Raw genomic sequence first — 16,115 nt, forward strand, 5'->3', positions numbered from 1 at the left:
CTGTTAGTTATCTAAAATTAAAAGTAAGAATTCTGGTTTCATTTCAACCAGAATGTTACCCTTATTTACACTGGAAATCTATCACATTTTGGTTAAGTCATTTCAGCAACAAGCTGATGGCCTTAAACCCACTCTTGGGAGGTTAGTGGCAGGCCCACACCTGCGGTGACGGGCCTGTCCGTGAGCCACCCCACCCTCCTCCCGCTCAGCCCTGACCTGGCTCAGGCTCTGCTCCTGGACACAGGTAACTGCTTCCTCAGAAGCAGCACCAAAACCCAGGCTGGTCGGGTTACTTCTCACTGCCAGGCCACCCGAGACCTGGCCCCAGCCCCCCTTCCCGTTCTTGTCTCTACCAGGTCACTCACACACCCTCCCTGTGGCCATGTGATGCATCTCTCTCCTCAGGCTCCTCATACCCACCTGTTCTGTAGGGCTCAGACCACCAGCCTCCCCTCTGAGCACCATCCTTCTCCTCATTTCTTGACACCTGTCCCTGCTCTGAAGTGACACATTCACTCGTCCGTCCTGTCATTCCTGAGAGAGGAGCTCATCGTAGTCGTTTTCCTGTCCTCAAACCTCGATGCATGCTGTGTATAGGCAGCCTCAGTGACATTTGTGGATTTGAACTTTTGAGTAACAGTGCTCACCTTTTCACAAAGTACATCCTGCACACCTTTGGGAAGACCGTTCACATGTGGTGGAACCCTCTAGTCCTGCTGGGCGGAGGAGCTGGCCTTCTGGGGCAGGTGCCTTTCCTCCCCCTCCTCGGGCTGAGGTCCTGACCCCTTCAAGCCGCCGTTCCCTCTCACCTCTGGTAGACAGGACTGAGTGTCTGTGTCTGTCCATTGTATGTTCAAGGCCAGGCAGGAGGACAGAGAGTTTCCTTACTAAGTTATTTGTGCAACCGAGGCGTGAAGAAGTTGGAGGCTGTGACGTTGGCAACGTATGCCTTGATTCTCAGTGTGAGTTTGTGGGGGCTGCGTGGCAGATTAGTAGTTAAATCTTCCTTGTGTTGCATGTGAAGCGGGAAAACCAGCGCACTGCGTGTGGTGGGGCTGGGACTCCTGCCTGTCTTAGTCTGATGCAGAAGGCCACACACTCGGAGCTAAGTACCACACCCCCACACAGAAGCCAAAATCGGACTTTGCCTTGTTTCTCATGGGTGAAAAACCATTCCTGTTCAGAAAACTGTCATCAGTGGTTTTGATGTAACATGCTATTAGATTACTGTGCTAATATATTACATTCCCCCCACCAGCCTCTTACTGTGCTTTCTCTTCCTCACATCTCCTCTGTCACTTGAAATATTTCTGGAGGTAGAAGTCACCACCCCTGTCCACATCGAGCCATAGGTTCAGGGCATCCAGACAAGATCAAGGGATAGTTTGGAATGAGTTTGGCTCAGAGAAAGAGAGAACGCCACTCAAGTGGCTTACACGGGTGGGGTTTGTTTTTTTCACTCAACAAGACACCTGGGGCTGCTCGCCTCGGTGACATGATGGCGACGCGCCTCCAGGTGCAGGGAGCAGGTGGGACAGGCGCAGGTGTCATCTTCTTAAAGCTTTCTCTTTGGGAAGGGGCTCCCCTCTGACCAGTCACTTCAGCCTTGTGGTGACGTGTCCTTGTGGCGGAGCTGCGGACACTTAGTTCTGGCAGCAGGGAAGCTGCTGTCAGGGAGAGAACCAGAACCAGCTGCAGGTAAACAAGTAAATAAACACGCAAGTAAATAAAATCTCAGGTTGAGATTGAACGGACCAGGGCTGCGATTATCAGGAGGGGAAACCCTCTCCAGGCAGTGACAACACCAAGCGTTAAAGATGACGTGGGCCAGCATGTGGAGATGGTGAGCATCTCAGGCAGCAGGAGCCGCGCGGGCAGGGAGGGCTCTGCAGGCCGCACTAATGGAAAGCAGAACAGAAAGCAGAAGCCGATTCAGGTGTCAGGGGAGGCAGGGAGGAGGGGCGGACATCTGCTTGAGGAATGAGCCGCCAGCCACAAGGGAGGGGGAGAGAAAGTCAGGCTCAGCATCTGTGGGGTGGTGAGAACTGCAGGCCTAAAAGGACCTTCACTCTCAGCCTGTTTTTTTATCAACTTTTTTGAGGTCTGACTTACATTAAAACGTACGTGTTTTAAGTTGTAGCGTGATGGGTTTTGCCAGGTGTATGCAGTAGCTCCAGTCTACAGAGCTTTCTGTCACCCAAGTGTGAAGACTTTTCGAGTCGTGGTGGAAGGGGCCCTTTTGTGTTGGAGTGGGCTCCTTGTCTGAGGGCAGGCGGGCGCTCACCTGAGTGGAGAGGCCCATACCTGCCTAGAATGTGTGGGAGGGCCTGGCCGAGCTGTGGGTAAGCAAAGTGGTGTTGTGTACCCGCCATGAGGAAAGGCCGAAGCTGCATTCCTGGCATATTCTTTCCCAGGGGTTCCCAGCTCTCTGCAATACTGGTGTGAGCCGGTTTTTTCTGACGGCCTCCAGCTGAAGCAGAATTTCCATCTGTGCAGTTGTCCTCAGCCAATTGAAAATCACCTGGAGGGCTGGCCCCGTGGCTTAGCGGTTAAGTGCGCGCGCTCCGCTGCTGGCGGCCTAGGTTCGGATCCTGGGCGCACACCGACGCACCGCTTCTCCGGCCATGCTGAGGCCATGTCCCACATACAGCAACTAGAAGGATGTGCAACTATGACATACAACTATCTACTGGGGCTTTGGGGGGAAAATAAATAAATAAATAAAATCTTAAAAAAAAAAAAAAGAAAATCACCTGGAGTTTTATCCGGAACACAAAAGAAGGTCAGAGAGAGGAGGCCCGATGCTGGTAGGTGCCCCCACCCCTGCCCCAGGTCTGGGCTATAAAGAGCCCTGCAGCCTTTGTCTCCAGGCCTGTGCCCTCAGGGCATCGGCCCTGGAAGTTCCTTTCATTTTCTTGTCCACTGGCTTTGGCACAGGTCAGCGCGGATGAGAGATGCTGTTTATGTGAGAGCTGCCCTGCCCTTCTCACTTGACCTGATCAGTATCCCTGCCTGGTGTCCCCTGTGTGTAAATCCTGCCTGAACCTCTCCCAGGGAGAGTGTGGTTGGTATTCCAGGTGCTCAAAGCATCACCGCAGTTGCTACCCCCACCTCTGCTGCTGCCACTGCTGTACCTGTTTTTCAAAGCTGATTTTTCCAAAGAGAGGAGGACATGTGATGTTTGCTATGCCTTTTGGCTCTGGATCCGTAAGCAGCTGGTGCCCATCAGGATGAGGAGTCGGTATGCTGCCGGTGGACACTTGATCCAAGGTCTTGCTGTTGAGCAGCTGCCACTGCATTTCTGGACACGTCTTCACGCATTCTGTGAGGCAGAAAAAAGACCATCTGCTTTAAGGCTTGAAAGTTTGGGTCATGTATGCTGCCTCCAGTGGCTACTAGGTTTCAGCCCAGCCCTTCAGCCTCATCGTAGCCCCGGGGATACAGGTGAGGGTAGAGACGCCAGCACTGGAGCAGGATTGGAGTAAAGAAGAAACTTGATTAGGTTTTACATGGCATGCTGTTCGTTCTTGCCAGGCAAGTCTGGGCTGACTCCTGCCCCACTCATTGCTGAATCTGAAGAGCTCCTTTTAGGTCAGGCCTTTGGTTACTGGAGGCCTGGACAGAAGCCAGGAAGAGTCCTGGGCCAGAGCTGCTCCCAGAATGCAGGGAGCTCACTTTAGCCTGCTGGAAAAGCTCCATGAAGTCAGAAATGTTTGGGGGTGTCCAGCATGTCAGCTCCTATGTCCTTGTGAGGAACCAGGCGGATGCCAAGCAGGGAGGCAGCCTTCCCTGGCCCTAGGGACTTCGTGCTGAGGCGTCCTCTCCTTTCTCACAAGAGTAAGTCAGGTGCTTTCTCTGGTGGACATACCACCTTTTACCTGTGTTAGAGGAGGCCTCAGAGTGCCTATGGGAACCAGTTTGACAGAGGAAGAGTGAGAGAACGGTCCTAGGGGTTCCGAGCCCCGGATTGCAGGGGAATGCTTGGATGTCAGGTTACATGGTACAAGGTGCCTTACAGTCGGCGTTAGACTGGTTTCAGAAGAGAACCCTAAATCTCTTCTACCATGAGCTGACACACTGAAAATTAACCAGAAAGGTAAAAACAGTAAAACCTTGAATAGATTTTTTAAAACATTTTAAAATTGTTATTGAGATATAATTCACATGAAAAGTGGACAACTCTGTGGTTTTTAATATATTCACCATGTTGTACAATCATCGCCCTAATAGTTTGCTTTTTAAAAGTTACTTTTTCTGAATACAAAAGAAATATGTTCTTGTTGTAGAATTTAAACATTCTGTAAAGCTCCTCTCAAAAACAGTTTTCATGAGAAGCCAGACTGCTCTTGTGAGCTGGGTGTTCCAGGCCTGCACTCGTCACAGCGTGTGTGTGAGTAGTTTGTGACCGGCTGCAGCATGCAGTGGTCTCTCAGAGGAGACCGTCTGAGTCAGGTGCATCTCTGCCTTGGACAGCACTGCAAAGAGCCCACCTGAAAAGCCAGAAGACCCTAAGGACCAACCTCATGGTTTCTGTCCGGACACGGACAGACCCATATCTGCCTGAGCCCCAGTGAGCACATCTGGATAACATCTTGGTAGCGCTTATTAAGAAGGCGAACACAGGAATCTAGTGAAGTTTCTCCTCTCCAGATTTTTCAAGAAGTCTAATCAGTTTATTGATGGAAGAAACTTAGAAACTGGAAAATGTATGGCAGAGAAGAAAGACAATTATTTTATGTTTCTAAACTTCCTGGGTTTTAGTTTTGGGTTTTTTGTTTTTTGTTTTTGCAAAGGAATTTTATTCATTTCTCTGACCTTTAAAATATTTTTTAAAAAACAACACGTTTGTATGAGATGAATAAACTATTATAATTCGTACTATATGCAAATTATAAATTAAATCATACAAACATGAAATAACCAAAAATAGTAGGAAAAGAAGTAAATGAGTTAGTTCACATTAGCACAAAGGAGATTAAAACTCATAGTAATGCCAAATCGAGTTCTTATTGCCTACCGGATTGTGTGCTGAGTGCCTTTCACTACATGATTTAGTCTTTCCCACAGACATATGAAGAATGTAGATATGTATCCTCATCTTACAGATGAAAAAACTGAGCACAGAGGGTGAGGTAACTTGCCAAGATCTCAACACCCTGAGCCCTTAGCTCCCAGTGGCCCTCCTGAAGTGTGGACAAGACCACAGCCGTGCCTTGCTTAACAACGGGGACGCGTTCTGAGAAATGCATTGTTAAGTGATCTCATCGTCATGCGAACATCATAGAGTATACTTTCACAAACCTAAATGGTATAGCCTACTACACACCTAGGCTCTGTGTACTAATCTTATGGGACCTCTTTCATATATGTGGTCCGTCGTTGACCAGTATGTCATTCTGTGGCCCAGGACTGGATTGCTCTAGAGGTCAGTGGGGAACGTTTCAGGCTTCACAGGTCCAAGCCCAGGGCTGCCTCTTACACAAAGGCCCCCTCCTGCTTTGTGTCCGGGGAGGAAGAGCATGAGCAAGGCAGGCCTGGATCCAGAAGGCTGTGCTGAGTTTCTTGGGTCTTAAGAGAGACTCTAGGTCCACTCAGAACCCCTTAGGTGGGGTTTGAGGATCTCAGGTGACTACAGACCTATAGACAGGAGGGCTAAGATAACCAGGCCGGAGGACAGATAGGACAGGAAAGCCTCTGTCCCCCTGCCTCCTGAGCCGCTCGGTGTGGAAGCAGTTGGCGTGTGTGAGTGCAGTAGAGCTGCTTGGCCTTGTGCCTTTGGGGTTTTGAGGGAAGGGCAGCTACAGGGCATCTGTGTCATAGGAGTGGGGGTAAGAACACGCATCCTGGGAGAAGAGTGGAAGCAGGGCCCCCGCTCCGGGAGACCCGCTCTTTGGAGGGAGAAGTAGCTGTCCAGAGTAGGAGGAAGTCAGCCCACCCAGCCTACTGATAGACGAACGTAACCGACGCGACTCGCCTGCCAAGAACAGTTCTGTTTTTGGCTAAAAATGAATCCTAGGCCCCAGGTGAGCAGTGCAGTAACACGTGTGTTCCTTCTTTGCCTTCAGTCGTGGGATATTTTTTTCCGAAACACCAATGCCGGAGCGCCCCCGGGCACCGCCTACCAGAGCCCACTCCCCTTGAGCCCAGGCTCCCTGTCTGCCTTGGCCCGAGCACAGCCCCTGGTGGAAGCCCAGCCCAACGTGGACAAGCTGGTGGAGGATCACCTGGCGGTGCAGTCTCTCATCAGGGCCTACCAGGTAAGGCGGTGGCGGCAGCAGCCGGCCGTCCAGCCGTGAGAGCTGGCACCACGCTGACCAGCCTTCTGAGTGAATGTTGTCCTTCACCTCCCCCGCACCCAAGCACGAGGCACTCTCTCCCTGCCCTGGGGCCTAGGGAGGCAGAAATGAAATATGACAAGAGAAAAGGAACCAGTACAGTCGCACTCTGTTTGAGCAAGTCCTCTGTCGCCTTTAGTACCTCCTCTGGAAAGAGCTCCTTACTTCTTTCCATACGTTGGCAAGAAAGATTTGTGGGCAGGGAAAGGCAGTCAGCGCCTGGGCATCAGGGGAAATGCTAGTGACTGGGAGGGGTGTGCTGCTCCCTTCTCAGTTGCTAGTGCCCAAATATGGTAAGAGAAAATGAACCTGTAGAGTTTGGGGACAGAAGCAGAGCCCACGGAAACAGGAAGAGGCAAGTGAGGGGCAGCTGAGCCTGTAGAGGGGTAAGGGGCAGGAGCAATCTCCCCAAGAGCATTCCAGTTAGTGGTCAGCCCCATTGGAGGAGGGTTGGGCAGAACGGGGCTCCCCCAGCGTTTCTCAGAGCCCAGGAACCTCTCCCAGGATATGCACCTGGCGTGGGGACGAGCCCAGAAGTCAGACCTTAACACCTGGTCTGTGTGTAGTGCTAAGGAGAAGAGGAGAAATCAGGCCTGGAGCATCCCTTCTGGCAGCCCTGGGGATCTAGGCTCCCCTGCTGCCTCTTCGTGCATTGCTGCTATGTGGCAGGGGAATCACACCCAGTTCTCCTCTCTCCAACACTTTGTTTCCTGGAGGGGCCGTGCGGGCCAGGCGCCACAGTTGTCAGGACAGGCAGCATGGGGAAGGCGGTGGGTTTGTCATGCCAGGGCCTGGCAAGTCAGGCTCTCCCCCCAAGGCAGGTGAAAGAAGACACGTGAGCTGTGTAAATAGCAGGGCCATGTGCTCTCAAGTGCTGTTCACAGTGGACATTTCTGTAGGAGAGAGGTGTGGGGCCTATGTTCTGACCATTGCCTGCACTCATTCAGCCTCAGTAATGTCAGCTGGTCTTTCAGTGACCTCTCTGCAGCTGCTCGCCTTCTCAAATTGCTAGCAAGAAATTGTGGATAAAATATCTAAGACTTAAAGAAACTTAAAATTGGAAGGGATTTTCTTTCTCTTGGTTTTTTAATAAACAGTTCAGATCAGATGCTGATGTCCCTGTTGTAGCCGTCTTTTGTTCTGCCCACTGGGCCCTGACCCACTCGGAAGGACAGCCCTGTGGATAAGATGGCATTTCTCTACCCCACCTCGTACCTGTGCCTACACTAGCACCTCCCCTCTTTCCTCAGGGACAGTTTATGTTCACGCTGGAGCAAGAGTCCCCAGCATATCCTCTTTCCATGTGTCCAGGGAAACTGTAAGGATCCCAAGAAATGGATCCTTTTAGACTGCCAAGTTTATCATAACCTGAGAAATTTTTCCCTTTTTTATAAAAGTGCACTTATGCATGATAGTGCTTTTAAAATAAAACATTCCAAGGCTTTTTTAAACTGATTTTGTTATTTGGCTTCATTGGTGCTGTCAGGGAAAGGTTTGACTTTTACCCCACCCCCACCCCCACGGCCCGCGGAACCTGCTTAATGACTGCTTGTATTATTGCTTCCAGGTCAGGGGTCACCACATTGCAAAACTTGATCCTCTCGGAATTAGTTGTGTAAATTTTGATGATGCTCCAGTAACTGTTTCTTCAAACGTGGGTGAGAATTAATCTGTAAACGCTAATTTTAATGTAATTTTACTTTTTTTTACCCCTTCCCTCTTTTTTTTCTCCTGTCCTTTTGTGTGTGTCCTTCCCTCTCCATCGCTGGCCCATTCGTAGATACGAGGGCACCATGTAGCACAGCTGGACCCCCTGGGAATTTTGGATGCTGATCTGGACTCCTCCGTGCCCGCTGATATTATCTCATCCACAGACAAACTTGGTGAGGGTCTGAGAGCGGTCAGCGCTGTGCTGCTTAGCTCCTCTCTGTGTCACAGCTTGTGATAGCCAGGATGTCCACAGACGGAAGGGAAAGACTCTTAAGTTTCCTTCATTCTGATCACTTGAAATTTATTGGTAATGCAGCCTTAGTGCGTTTTGGGCAAGTTATTTTTATCCCAGCTTTTCAGCCAGATTGTATGAGCTCTAAGTCTCAAAATTGGAAAGTAAAATTTGGGGCAGAAAAGGTTTGTGGCACAGAGAAAAAGATGACCCATCTGGGCAGGCGAGTCAGAAGATATTCCAGAAACGAGCTCTTCTGGCTTCGGTTTCCAAATCTCAGTGCAGCGCTGCCTCTGCCCAGACGAGGCTTTGCTCAGAACTGTTGTCACATGCCATCCACTCTGAAGCACGGTGTGGCCTGCCTTTGACGGGGTGAATTCCAGAGCAAGTTGTGCAGTCAGGTGTCTGGATTCTTAAATGCCGGTGATCACACTGAGGAAACTTTGGAAGGCGTCCCCGGCGTGCAGGGAGGCCCATGGGTGGCACTCAGGCGGTTGTTGTCACACTCGCCTGCACCCCTCCTCTGCTGTCGTGAAGCGCAGGGCGTGGCTGGGCTCGCACCTGCAGCTGCACTCTCTAGTTAATCTGCTCTAAGTCACCGTGCTGCTAACCTTGCTAAAGAGATGATGACGTGACTAATTTTGAAATGACCAGGTTGTTCACAAGAAACACTATGCATGCTAACAAAACTGATGATTACCTACCTGCCTAATGCTGCTCTTTGAGAGGGGACGAAATTCACCTCCTCTAAATAACAGTCTCTAATGCTCTGCAATACCCAAATGCCCCTAAGGGCGTTACCAAGGTATGACCTGGGGGGTCAGACACTAGTCAGGTAAGGCTAGTTTTCAAACAGGGTTGGCTCTGGGACCAGTGTTAGCAGTTTGTCGTTGCTCTGTCTTCACTTCAGAAACGCTCCTGGATATTATAGGGTTCCCTCCACTTTGTACCTGCCCTTTGCACTTTTAGGAAGAAAGATTCAAGAAACCCTCTGGGATATGATTGAATAGGGCCAGTTCACATTGCAGACAAGGCATCAGTTAAATCCTGCTACTTTATTCAGTGGTGACAACTTTGTGCTCCCAAGAAGGAGGCTTCTCCTTGCAGTGTCCCCCGGGCACTTGGAGCCTCTTTCCTGCTCCTCACCACTTAGCCCCTATGCACCCAGGCCCAACAACACAGCATGTGCTTACCTGTCCTGAAGCCCCCTCAGCACCCTGAGTCCTGCTAAGGAGAGGGGCCTGGGACCCACACCCCCTGTGGGGTGTCCCCTCCGGGTGCTTGAGGGCAAAGCAGAGCCCCCCATCTGGGAGGCCCGCGGGCCTAGGGCCGTCTATCCAGAGAAGGGCCCCAACTGCCAAACCAGCCTGGGCACGGGCCTCAGAGGTTAGTGTTCTGTATACAGCAAAGCATTTGAACAAGAAAGGCACAGGAGAGGTGGAGGTCTCCCTCTCCTGCCGGAAGCGGCATCTCCCCAGTTCATCACCCAGTGGCATCCACGGTGGCCAGTTTCTTGGTATCAAAATGAACCTTTTTTGGTGGTTCTCAGGTCTCATGCCTGGGAGGCCTAAAGCTCTCCTCTGTCCTACTTGAGACTGATCAGGTCAGGACAGAGCCACAGCCGAGGTTTCTTGGAAGTCTCCCCGGCAATCCCAACCCAGCTAATCTGTGAAGGGTGAGAAACCCCAGGCCTGTCGACACTGCCCAGCTCCTCAGTTCACAGCTCTCTTCAGGGCAGAGGCAGGGCCTCCATTGTTGTTTCTAGTTCTTTCTAGGCTATGTCAGCCTTGCCTTACATTGCACTCTGGAATAGTGTCCCCAAGTGTTTGTGCTTCTGTGAGGTTTAGCATCAACACGGTGAGGGTGAGCAGGCAAGAGGACATGATAAACCAGGAGACAACACACAGAGGAACTCAGAGCTTCCTGAGTTCATTTGAGGGAGAGACGCTGCATCCTCTGGCCAGGAGCCCTTCAGGACCACTAGGAGAAAGTCACGGAACAGCCCCCGTTTGTGGCAAAAAGTGCATTTTCCTCCTGAGAATTTGAGATAGTGTGGCATAAAAGTTGTGATAAATTCTCTCTTTAGGAAGGAAAAAATGGAAAAAGTATAAACCATATATATTTGAATCTGTAGGAAATTAGTCTTGAATTGTCTCACCTTGATGTATTCAGGTCTTCAAGAAACAGCTGACCCCAACATGACCCCTCTGTTCCTGGACACTGGACAGTTCCTAGAGCACTTTTATAGCCATTTTCTCATCCTAACCTCAGGGCCTGGCCTCTGGAACCAGCTCCCTAGGTGGGAGCCTCGGCTCTGCCAGGACGAGCTATGTGCCTCCATCTCCTCATCTGTAAGGTTGTTTTCAAAATTAAATGAACTTCTTAGAAGAGTGCCTGGGGCTTAACTAAGCTCCATGAGGATGTGAGCTAGTGTGATTACTAACAATCTTTTAAGATAAGTAGCTATGAGACTCGCTGGTAGTGAGACAAATTCCGAAACTGAGAGGGCCGGCCCCGTGGCTTAGTGGTTAAGTGCGCACGCTCCGCTACTGGTGGCCCGGGTTCGGATCCCCGGCACGTACCGACGCACCACTTGTCCGGCCATGCTGAGGCTACATCCCACGTACAGCAACTAGAAGGATCTGCAACAATGACATACAACTATCTACTGGGGCTTTGGGGGACAAAAAGGAGGAGGATTGGCAATAGATGTTAGCTCAGAGCCGGTCTTCCTCAGCCAAAAGAGGAGGATTGGCATGGATGTTAGCTCAGGGCTGATCTTCCTCACAAAAAAAAAAACAAAGAAAGGAACTGAGAGATCGAGCAAATAGCCCAGGGTCACACAGGAGTTAGGTAGTGGTGAAGACTGGTCAGCAACCCGAGTGACTAGGAAGCAGTGTAGCTCTGGTGCAGGAACCTGCCAAAGCAGGGTGGGCTGTGTGGCCTCATATAGGTCTGGGATAAGTGAGTGACTGCGGTGGTGTTCGGAGTCACACAGCGGCCTTCCCGGAGCTTGAGTCCCTCTCATGCCACCTCTGAGCTGCCCTTCCCCTCTTCCTGCAGATGCAGGCACAGTTTCTCCATTTTCTTGTGGGGAAACTGAGGCTCAGGTGATGCTCACACCCATACATTTGAGACCCTAGTCTGCTGTTGGAGAAGCACAAAGGGTGGACGGGCAGCACTGGGCAGGTGTGAGCTGTGGGTGAGGGCAGGAAGCTGTTCCTGAGGGCGGCCGATACTGGTCTGCAGTATGAACAGGGCTGTATCTGCCCAGAATTTGTTAAATAAAGTGGAATATGTGAAATGGTTTCTGCTGAGTTCTTGATCTTTCTGACCAACTTTGAGAAGGCTGGGAAATGCTGGCCTAGAGTCCCTATCCTAACATCTCAGAAATTCTCCTAGCCCCTGAAGCAACAGGTGGAGAGATAATCAACAGGTAGGCTCTTACCTGTCATAGCAGACTTGGCAGACATGCAGAGCTCCTGGGTACTCTTGGGACATCAGGATTACCATCAGACGTTGTGTGCACACGGAACATACTGTGAATGCAGCAGAAGTATTGTTGAGATGGGAGTTAGTCATTATCTTAATTAAAACTTAAATGTTAGAACAGTTTCTCAATTAGGTGTGGGTTATCTTCCATAATTGTGTGGGTGATTGCTAGGAACAGGGTACCTTTTCCCAGGATGTGTTGTGTCTGGGGCTGGGTTCCATGTAGACCCCAGAAGCACATCTTAATTTGTGCCAGGTTGTACCGTCAACCCCACATCCCATGGAGGAAGGTTGGGCGCTCCAACATGAGATTCCCCAGGCACACGTTGCACCACGCGTCCGTGGGAAGGCCGGACTGTTCTTCCCGACAGGATCAGGTTTCCTAGCAAGGCCTTTCCTGGTTGGCCCTAAAGAAGGTTCAAGGTGTGGCTATTGACAGAAAGGTCCAGACAGAGTCCTGTGGGGTCGTTGCCATCTTAACTAGAAACAACTTGACCGCAGACGTAGCTGAGCCTGGACACCGTTTTGCCTTAGGGCTGGTGTCCTGTGCTGGTATCCAGGTCTTGCTCCGTTGAGGTAGGGAGGGGGCACTGGGCAGTCTTGTTTCTGGCCCAAGCTGAGCTGCCCTTGACTGGTTTGCGGACTTGGAGAAGGTTCCCATTAACTCTTGTCCTCAGTTTCTTCTTCTCTTTCAAGTGCAGCGTTTGAATTAGATTCCAATTTAAGTGTCATCGTCTGTGGTTTCTGTATAAATTCTGTAGTATAACTGCTCACAGTGACAAAAATGATTGAGATTTACTTTAAACATGATTAAAGGAGAACTCCTTAAATTCTATAAATAAAAGGGAGGAAAGCATGAAACTTCTGTTTACCACTGGTGTTTGCAAATTGTCAGTCTTACGAAATGAACTTAAGTAGTTAAAAAGCAAATTCAGAAGTCCAAAATTATGACAGAATTTTAGCTTCTTAAATGAATTTGTTCATTCCCAGCACAGCAGGGGATGAAGTCTCCCCACCCCTCCTCCTGACTTCTAGAGCGCTCTGGTGTCTGCCCAGTCAAGTTTTGCTGCCTTGATGGCTGCGAAGAATGAGCTAAAAGTAGAGTTGATTTTTAATCAACTTTCATAATTTCAGAGCTATAGAGAGCAGTTCATTTAACATTTATTGGCTGCTGTGTGCAGCGTGCAGTGCCACCAGACAACTGAGTGAAAGGTTGGGATTAGGTTCCCTAAGTGACTCAGGAGGGCAAGCGAGCTAACGTCATGGTGGGTCCGTCCCCTGCAGGGGGTGTCCTCCCTCCTTGCCACCCAGGAACTGGCAGACCGAGGCACCCCCAGGCCTAGCGTCTCAGCCCTGCTTCTTGCCAGCTATGCGTCGCTTGGAAGCACCATGACTGGATCCCAGCCACTCTTTGCCTCTCCAGCAGAGCATCTTGTACTCATCAAGAAGTAATTTTTAAAAATATTTTAAAGTGCTCAGGTGCTGGGAGTCCTGTGTGCTTTCTGTAAGTGATAACCAGAATATCTTCTCTTTCACTCTCCTTTGGTGTGTCTTGTGTTCACATTTTATTTTAAAATGCAAAAAAATAGAGATAAAAGTAAAAGCGTGCACATACCCAGTGCTCAGAATGAACAAATGTAAACATTTTATCATATTGCCTTTAGATTTTTTGACAGAGATGGTGCGTTTGCAGCTCCCTTTGAGGCTGGGAGGAACTCCACAGGCAGCGCCAAAGGCCACTTGGTGTGATTCTAGGTCTTGATTCTGAGGATTGAAGGAGAAAAATGAAGACTCCTTATTCTTGCTTTAAGCAAAACATCCACACTTTTGTGCAGAACCTGGATATTCTGTTGTCTTAAGAGCCACTGGCTCTAAGATCTTTGTGTGTGCTGTTGTCCCCAAGGCAAGGAGGAGAGCTTTACCCACCCAGAGCAGGAGTCCCTGTGTCCTCTTTGAGTCAGAGTTCTTGCCATCAACTTCCAAGGAAACGTCAGTTGGCCTTCCTCTGCTCTCCCAAGGCAGGGGGCAGCTGCAGTGATGGTGACCATGCTCTGACCACTCAGCCATTGGCCCTTGTGCACCCAGTTACCTTGAACCTCCCTGCCCCCATTCCTGGGCCCACGCACCCGTGCGACGAGGGTCAGGAGAAGGTGTTTTGTGTGTCCAGATAAACATCTTCCAGGTGTGGTACAGTGAAAAGCTCATGGGCCGAAGTGTGCAGCTGTGCGTGTGACTCTTGGGTTGTGTTTTCAGCAGCTGAGCTTCTCCATTCTAGTTCTGCCTTCTTGTGTTGGGAGACCAAGACCCACCTTCCATTCTTTAGAATCTGTCAGAATCTTGAGGTTTAGGGTCTGGTCCACTGCCTGATGCTCCAGTTCTGAGGAATGGTACACTAAAAATGGGGCTTTTTCATTTTCTTTTCCCCAGTTTTTTCATCCCAAAGTAGTCTCAGGTGGATTGGACTTTCGAGGAGAGCTGTGTGTCAGCCACTTTGGGATGGCGAAGTGAGGAGGTCTCAGACAATGCCGCCCGATGGCTTCCGAGTGTCAGGGAGCGGCCTTTCCCTCCTTTAGATTCACCATATTCCAGCTGTTTATGAGCGGTTTCCATGTTTACCAAAATAACTCTCAGATCACGTAACCCACCCTGTTCTCCTTCGGTGTCTGTGTCTGTGTGACAGTGTTTGTGCTACCCGTCACTGCGGTAACGGTGTAGGGTTTTGGGTGTTTTGGGTTTTTTTTAAACTAACTCTCACCTGTCTTTTTCCTCTGCGCTCACCCATGCCACCCCACTCTGCCTCTCAGATCTTGCAGTTTTCAAGGAACGACTTCGAATGCTAACAGTAGGAGGTATGGAAATAACGAGCCTTTCACTTTTCTGGAGCTGAGGACTTCATTGAACAAGATGTGCAACTTTTCCTCGCATGCACTTTGGGGAAAGTTGACACAACTCTGTTAAGTGGTTTGTTCATTGTTTTGAAATACGTTTTTCCCGTCGTTGAGTTATTAACCGACAGGAAGAGCTGCCTAGCGTGTTGTTTCTGTCTCTGGCCATTTTGTGTTCTGAAGAGCATTGTCACCTTCGCCTGTGTCTCACCATTGCTTCGCTGGGCTCCTGTCTTTAGTGTAGGCTGTCTCTAGCGCCTGCTGCAGCCAGTGGGGACCTGAGGCCACACTACATTCTGCATGTTGGCACACCCTTTCCTCCACATTCTGCGCTGTGCCTTCAACTGGACTCTGGATTCTTTCAGATTTTGCTTCCTGGGCATTTTTGACAAGATTTCCATTTTGATCTTCCCATGTTTGAAGGACAATTGAAGTATTGATAAAAACTTACTTAATGAAGTACAGAATCCTTAATGACCCTTGGTTCTGGGCAGAGCACCTTTGAGGAATCCAGAGTGGGGTGCTGGGGGTCATCTGCCTGTTGTCACTCTCCCCAGCGGCCAGTCTCCTTCCATGCCAGGCATCTCTCAGAAGTTCTCTTTTTCCTCCATCTTACTCATAATATCTGTGAGACTCTAGTTTTGATTAAGCTTCTTATTTTGAGATAATTGTAGATTTATATGCAGTTGTAAGAAATAACAGAGGTCTCGTGTACCTTTGAGCCAGCTCTCCCGGTGGTAACATCTTGTAAACATAGTGTATTACCCCAGGGTCCTCCCTGCTGCCCTTCAGCAGCACACCCACTTCCCCTCCATCCCACCCCTGGCAACCACTGTCCTGTTCTCCATTTCTTTTTTTTTTTTTTTTTTTAATTTTATTTATTTATTTATTTATTTCCCCCCCAAAGCCCCAGTAGATAGTTGTATGTCATAGCTGCACGTCCTTCTAGTTGCTGTATGTGGGACGCGGCCTCAGCATGGCTAGAGAAGCGGCCCGTCGATGCACACCCGGGATCCGAACCCGGGTCGCCAGCATCGGAGTGCAAGCACTTAACCGCTAGGCCACGGGGCTGGCCCTCCATTTCTAATTTTCTCATTTCAAGAATGTTATACAAATGGAATCACAATATATAACGTCTTGGAATTGGTATTTTTCAATCAGCATGATATTCTAGAGTTTCATCCAGTTGTTTGTAATAGTAGTTTGTTTGTTCTTATTACTGAGTGAGATTCCTTGCCATGGGGCTCCCACAGTTGTTTTAACCATTCGCTCATTGAAGTATCTTTGGGTTGTTTCCATTCTTTGGTTAATACGGTCTTGGGCAGAGCAAGTTTTAGATTATGATGAAGTCCAATTTATCAGTTTTCCCTTTTATGGATCTTGCTTTCGGTGTCAAGTCTAAAAACTCTTTCCTTAGCTCTAGATCGTGAAGATTTTCTCATAGTAAAAGGTTTTATAGTT

At 49.6% G+C, this 16,115-nt stretch overlaps 1 protein-coding gene across 6 annotated transcripts in view; it reads left to right on the top strand.

Annotated features, from left to right (window-relative positions):
* The window catches only part of OGDH (oxoglutarate dehydrogenase), a 385,968-nt gene that overhangs the window by 327,585 nt on the left and 42,268 nt on the right, over nt 1-16,115 (top strand). For 4 of the 6 annotated variants that reach the window (XM_058534728.1, XM_058534726.1, XM_058534729.1 and 1 more), the window contains exons 3-5: nt 6,066-6,257; nt 8,116-8,218; nt 14,574-14,618. In XM_058534728.1, the coding sequence (XP_058390711.1) occupies nt 6,066-6,257; nt 8,116-8,218; nt 14,574-14,618 (340 nt within the window). Of the gene's footprint in view, nt 1-6,065; nt 6,258-7,902; nt 7,994-8,115; nt 8,219-14,573; nt 14,619-16,115 lie in introns of all 6 variants that reach the window. The other 2 variants (XM_058534731.1, XM_058534730.1) reach the window with 2 other exon arrangements.

Source organism: Diceros bicornis, chromosome 41, assembly GCF_020826845.1.
Source record: "Diceros bicornis minor isolate mBicDic1 chromosome 41, mDicBic1.mat.cur, whole genome shotgun sequence".
Lineage (NCBI taxonomy): Eukaryota > Metazoa > Chordata > Mammalia > Perissodactyla > Rhinocerotidae > Diceros > Diceros bicornis.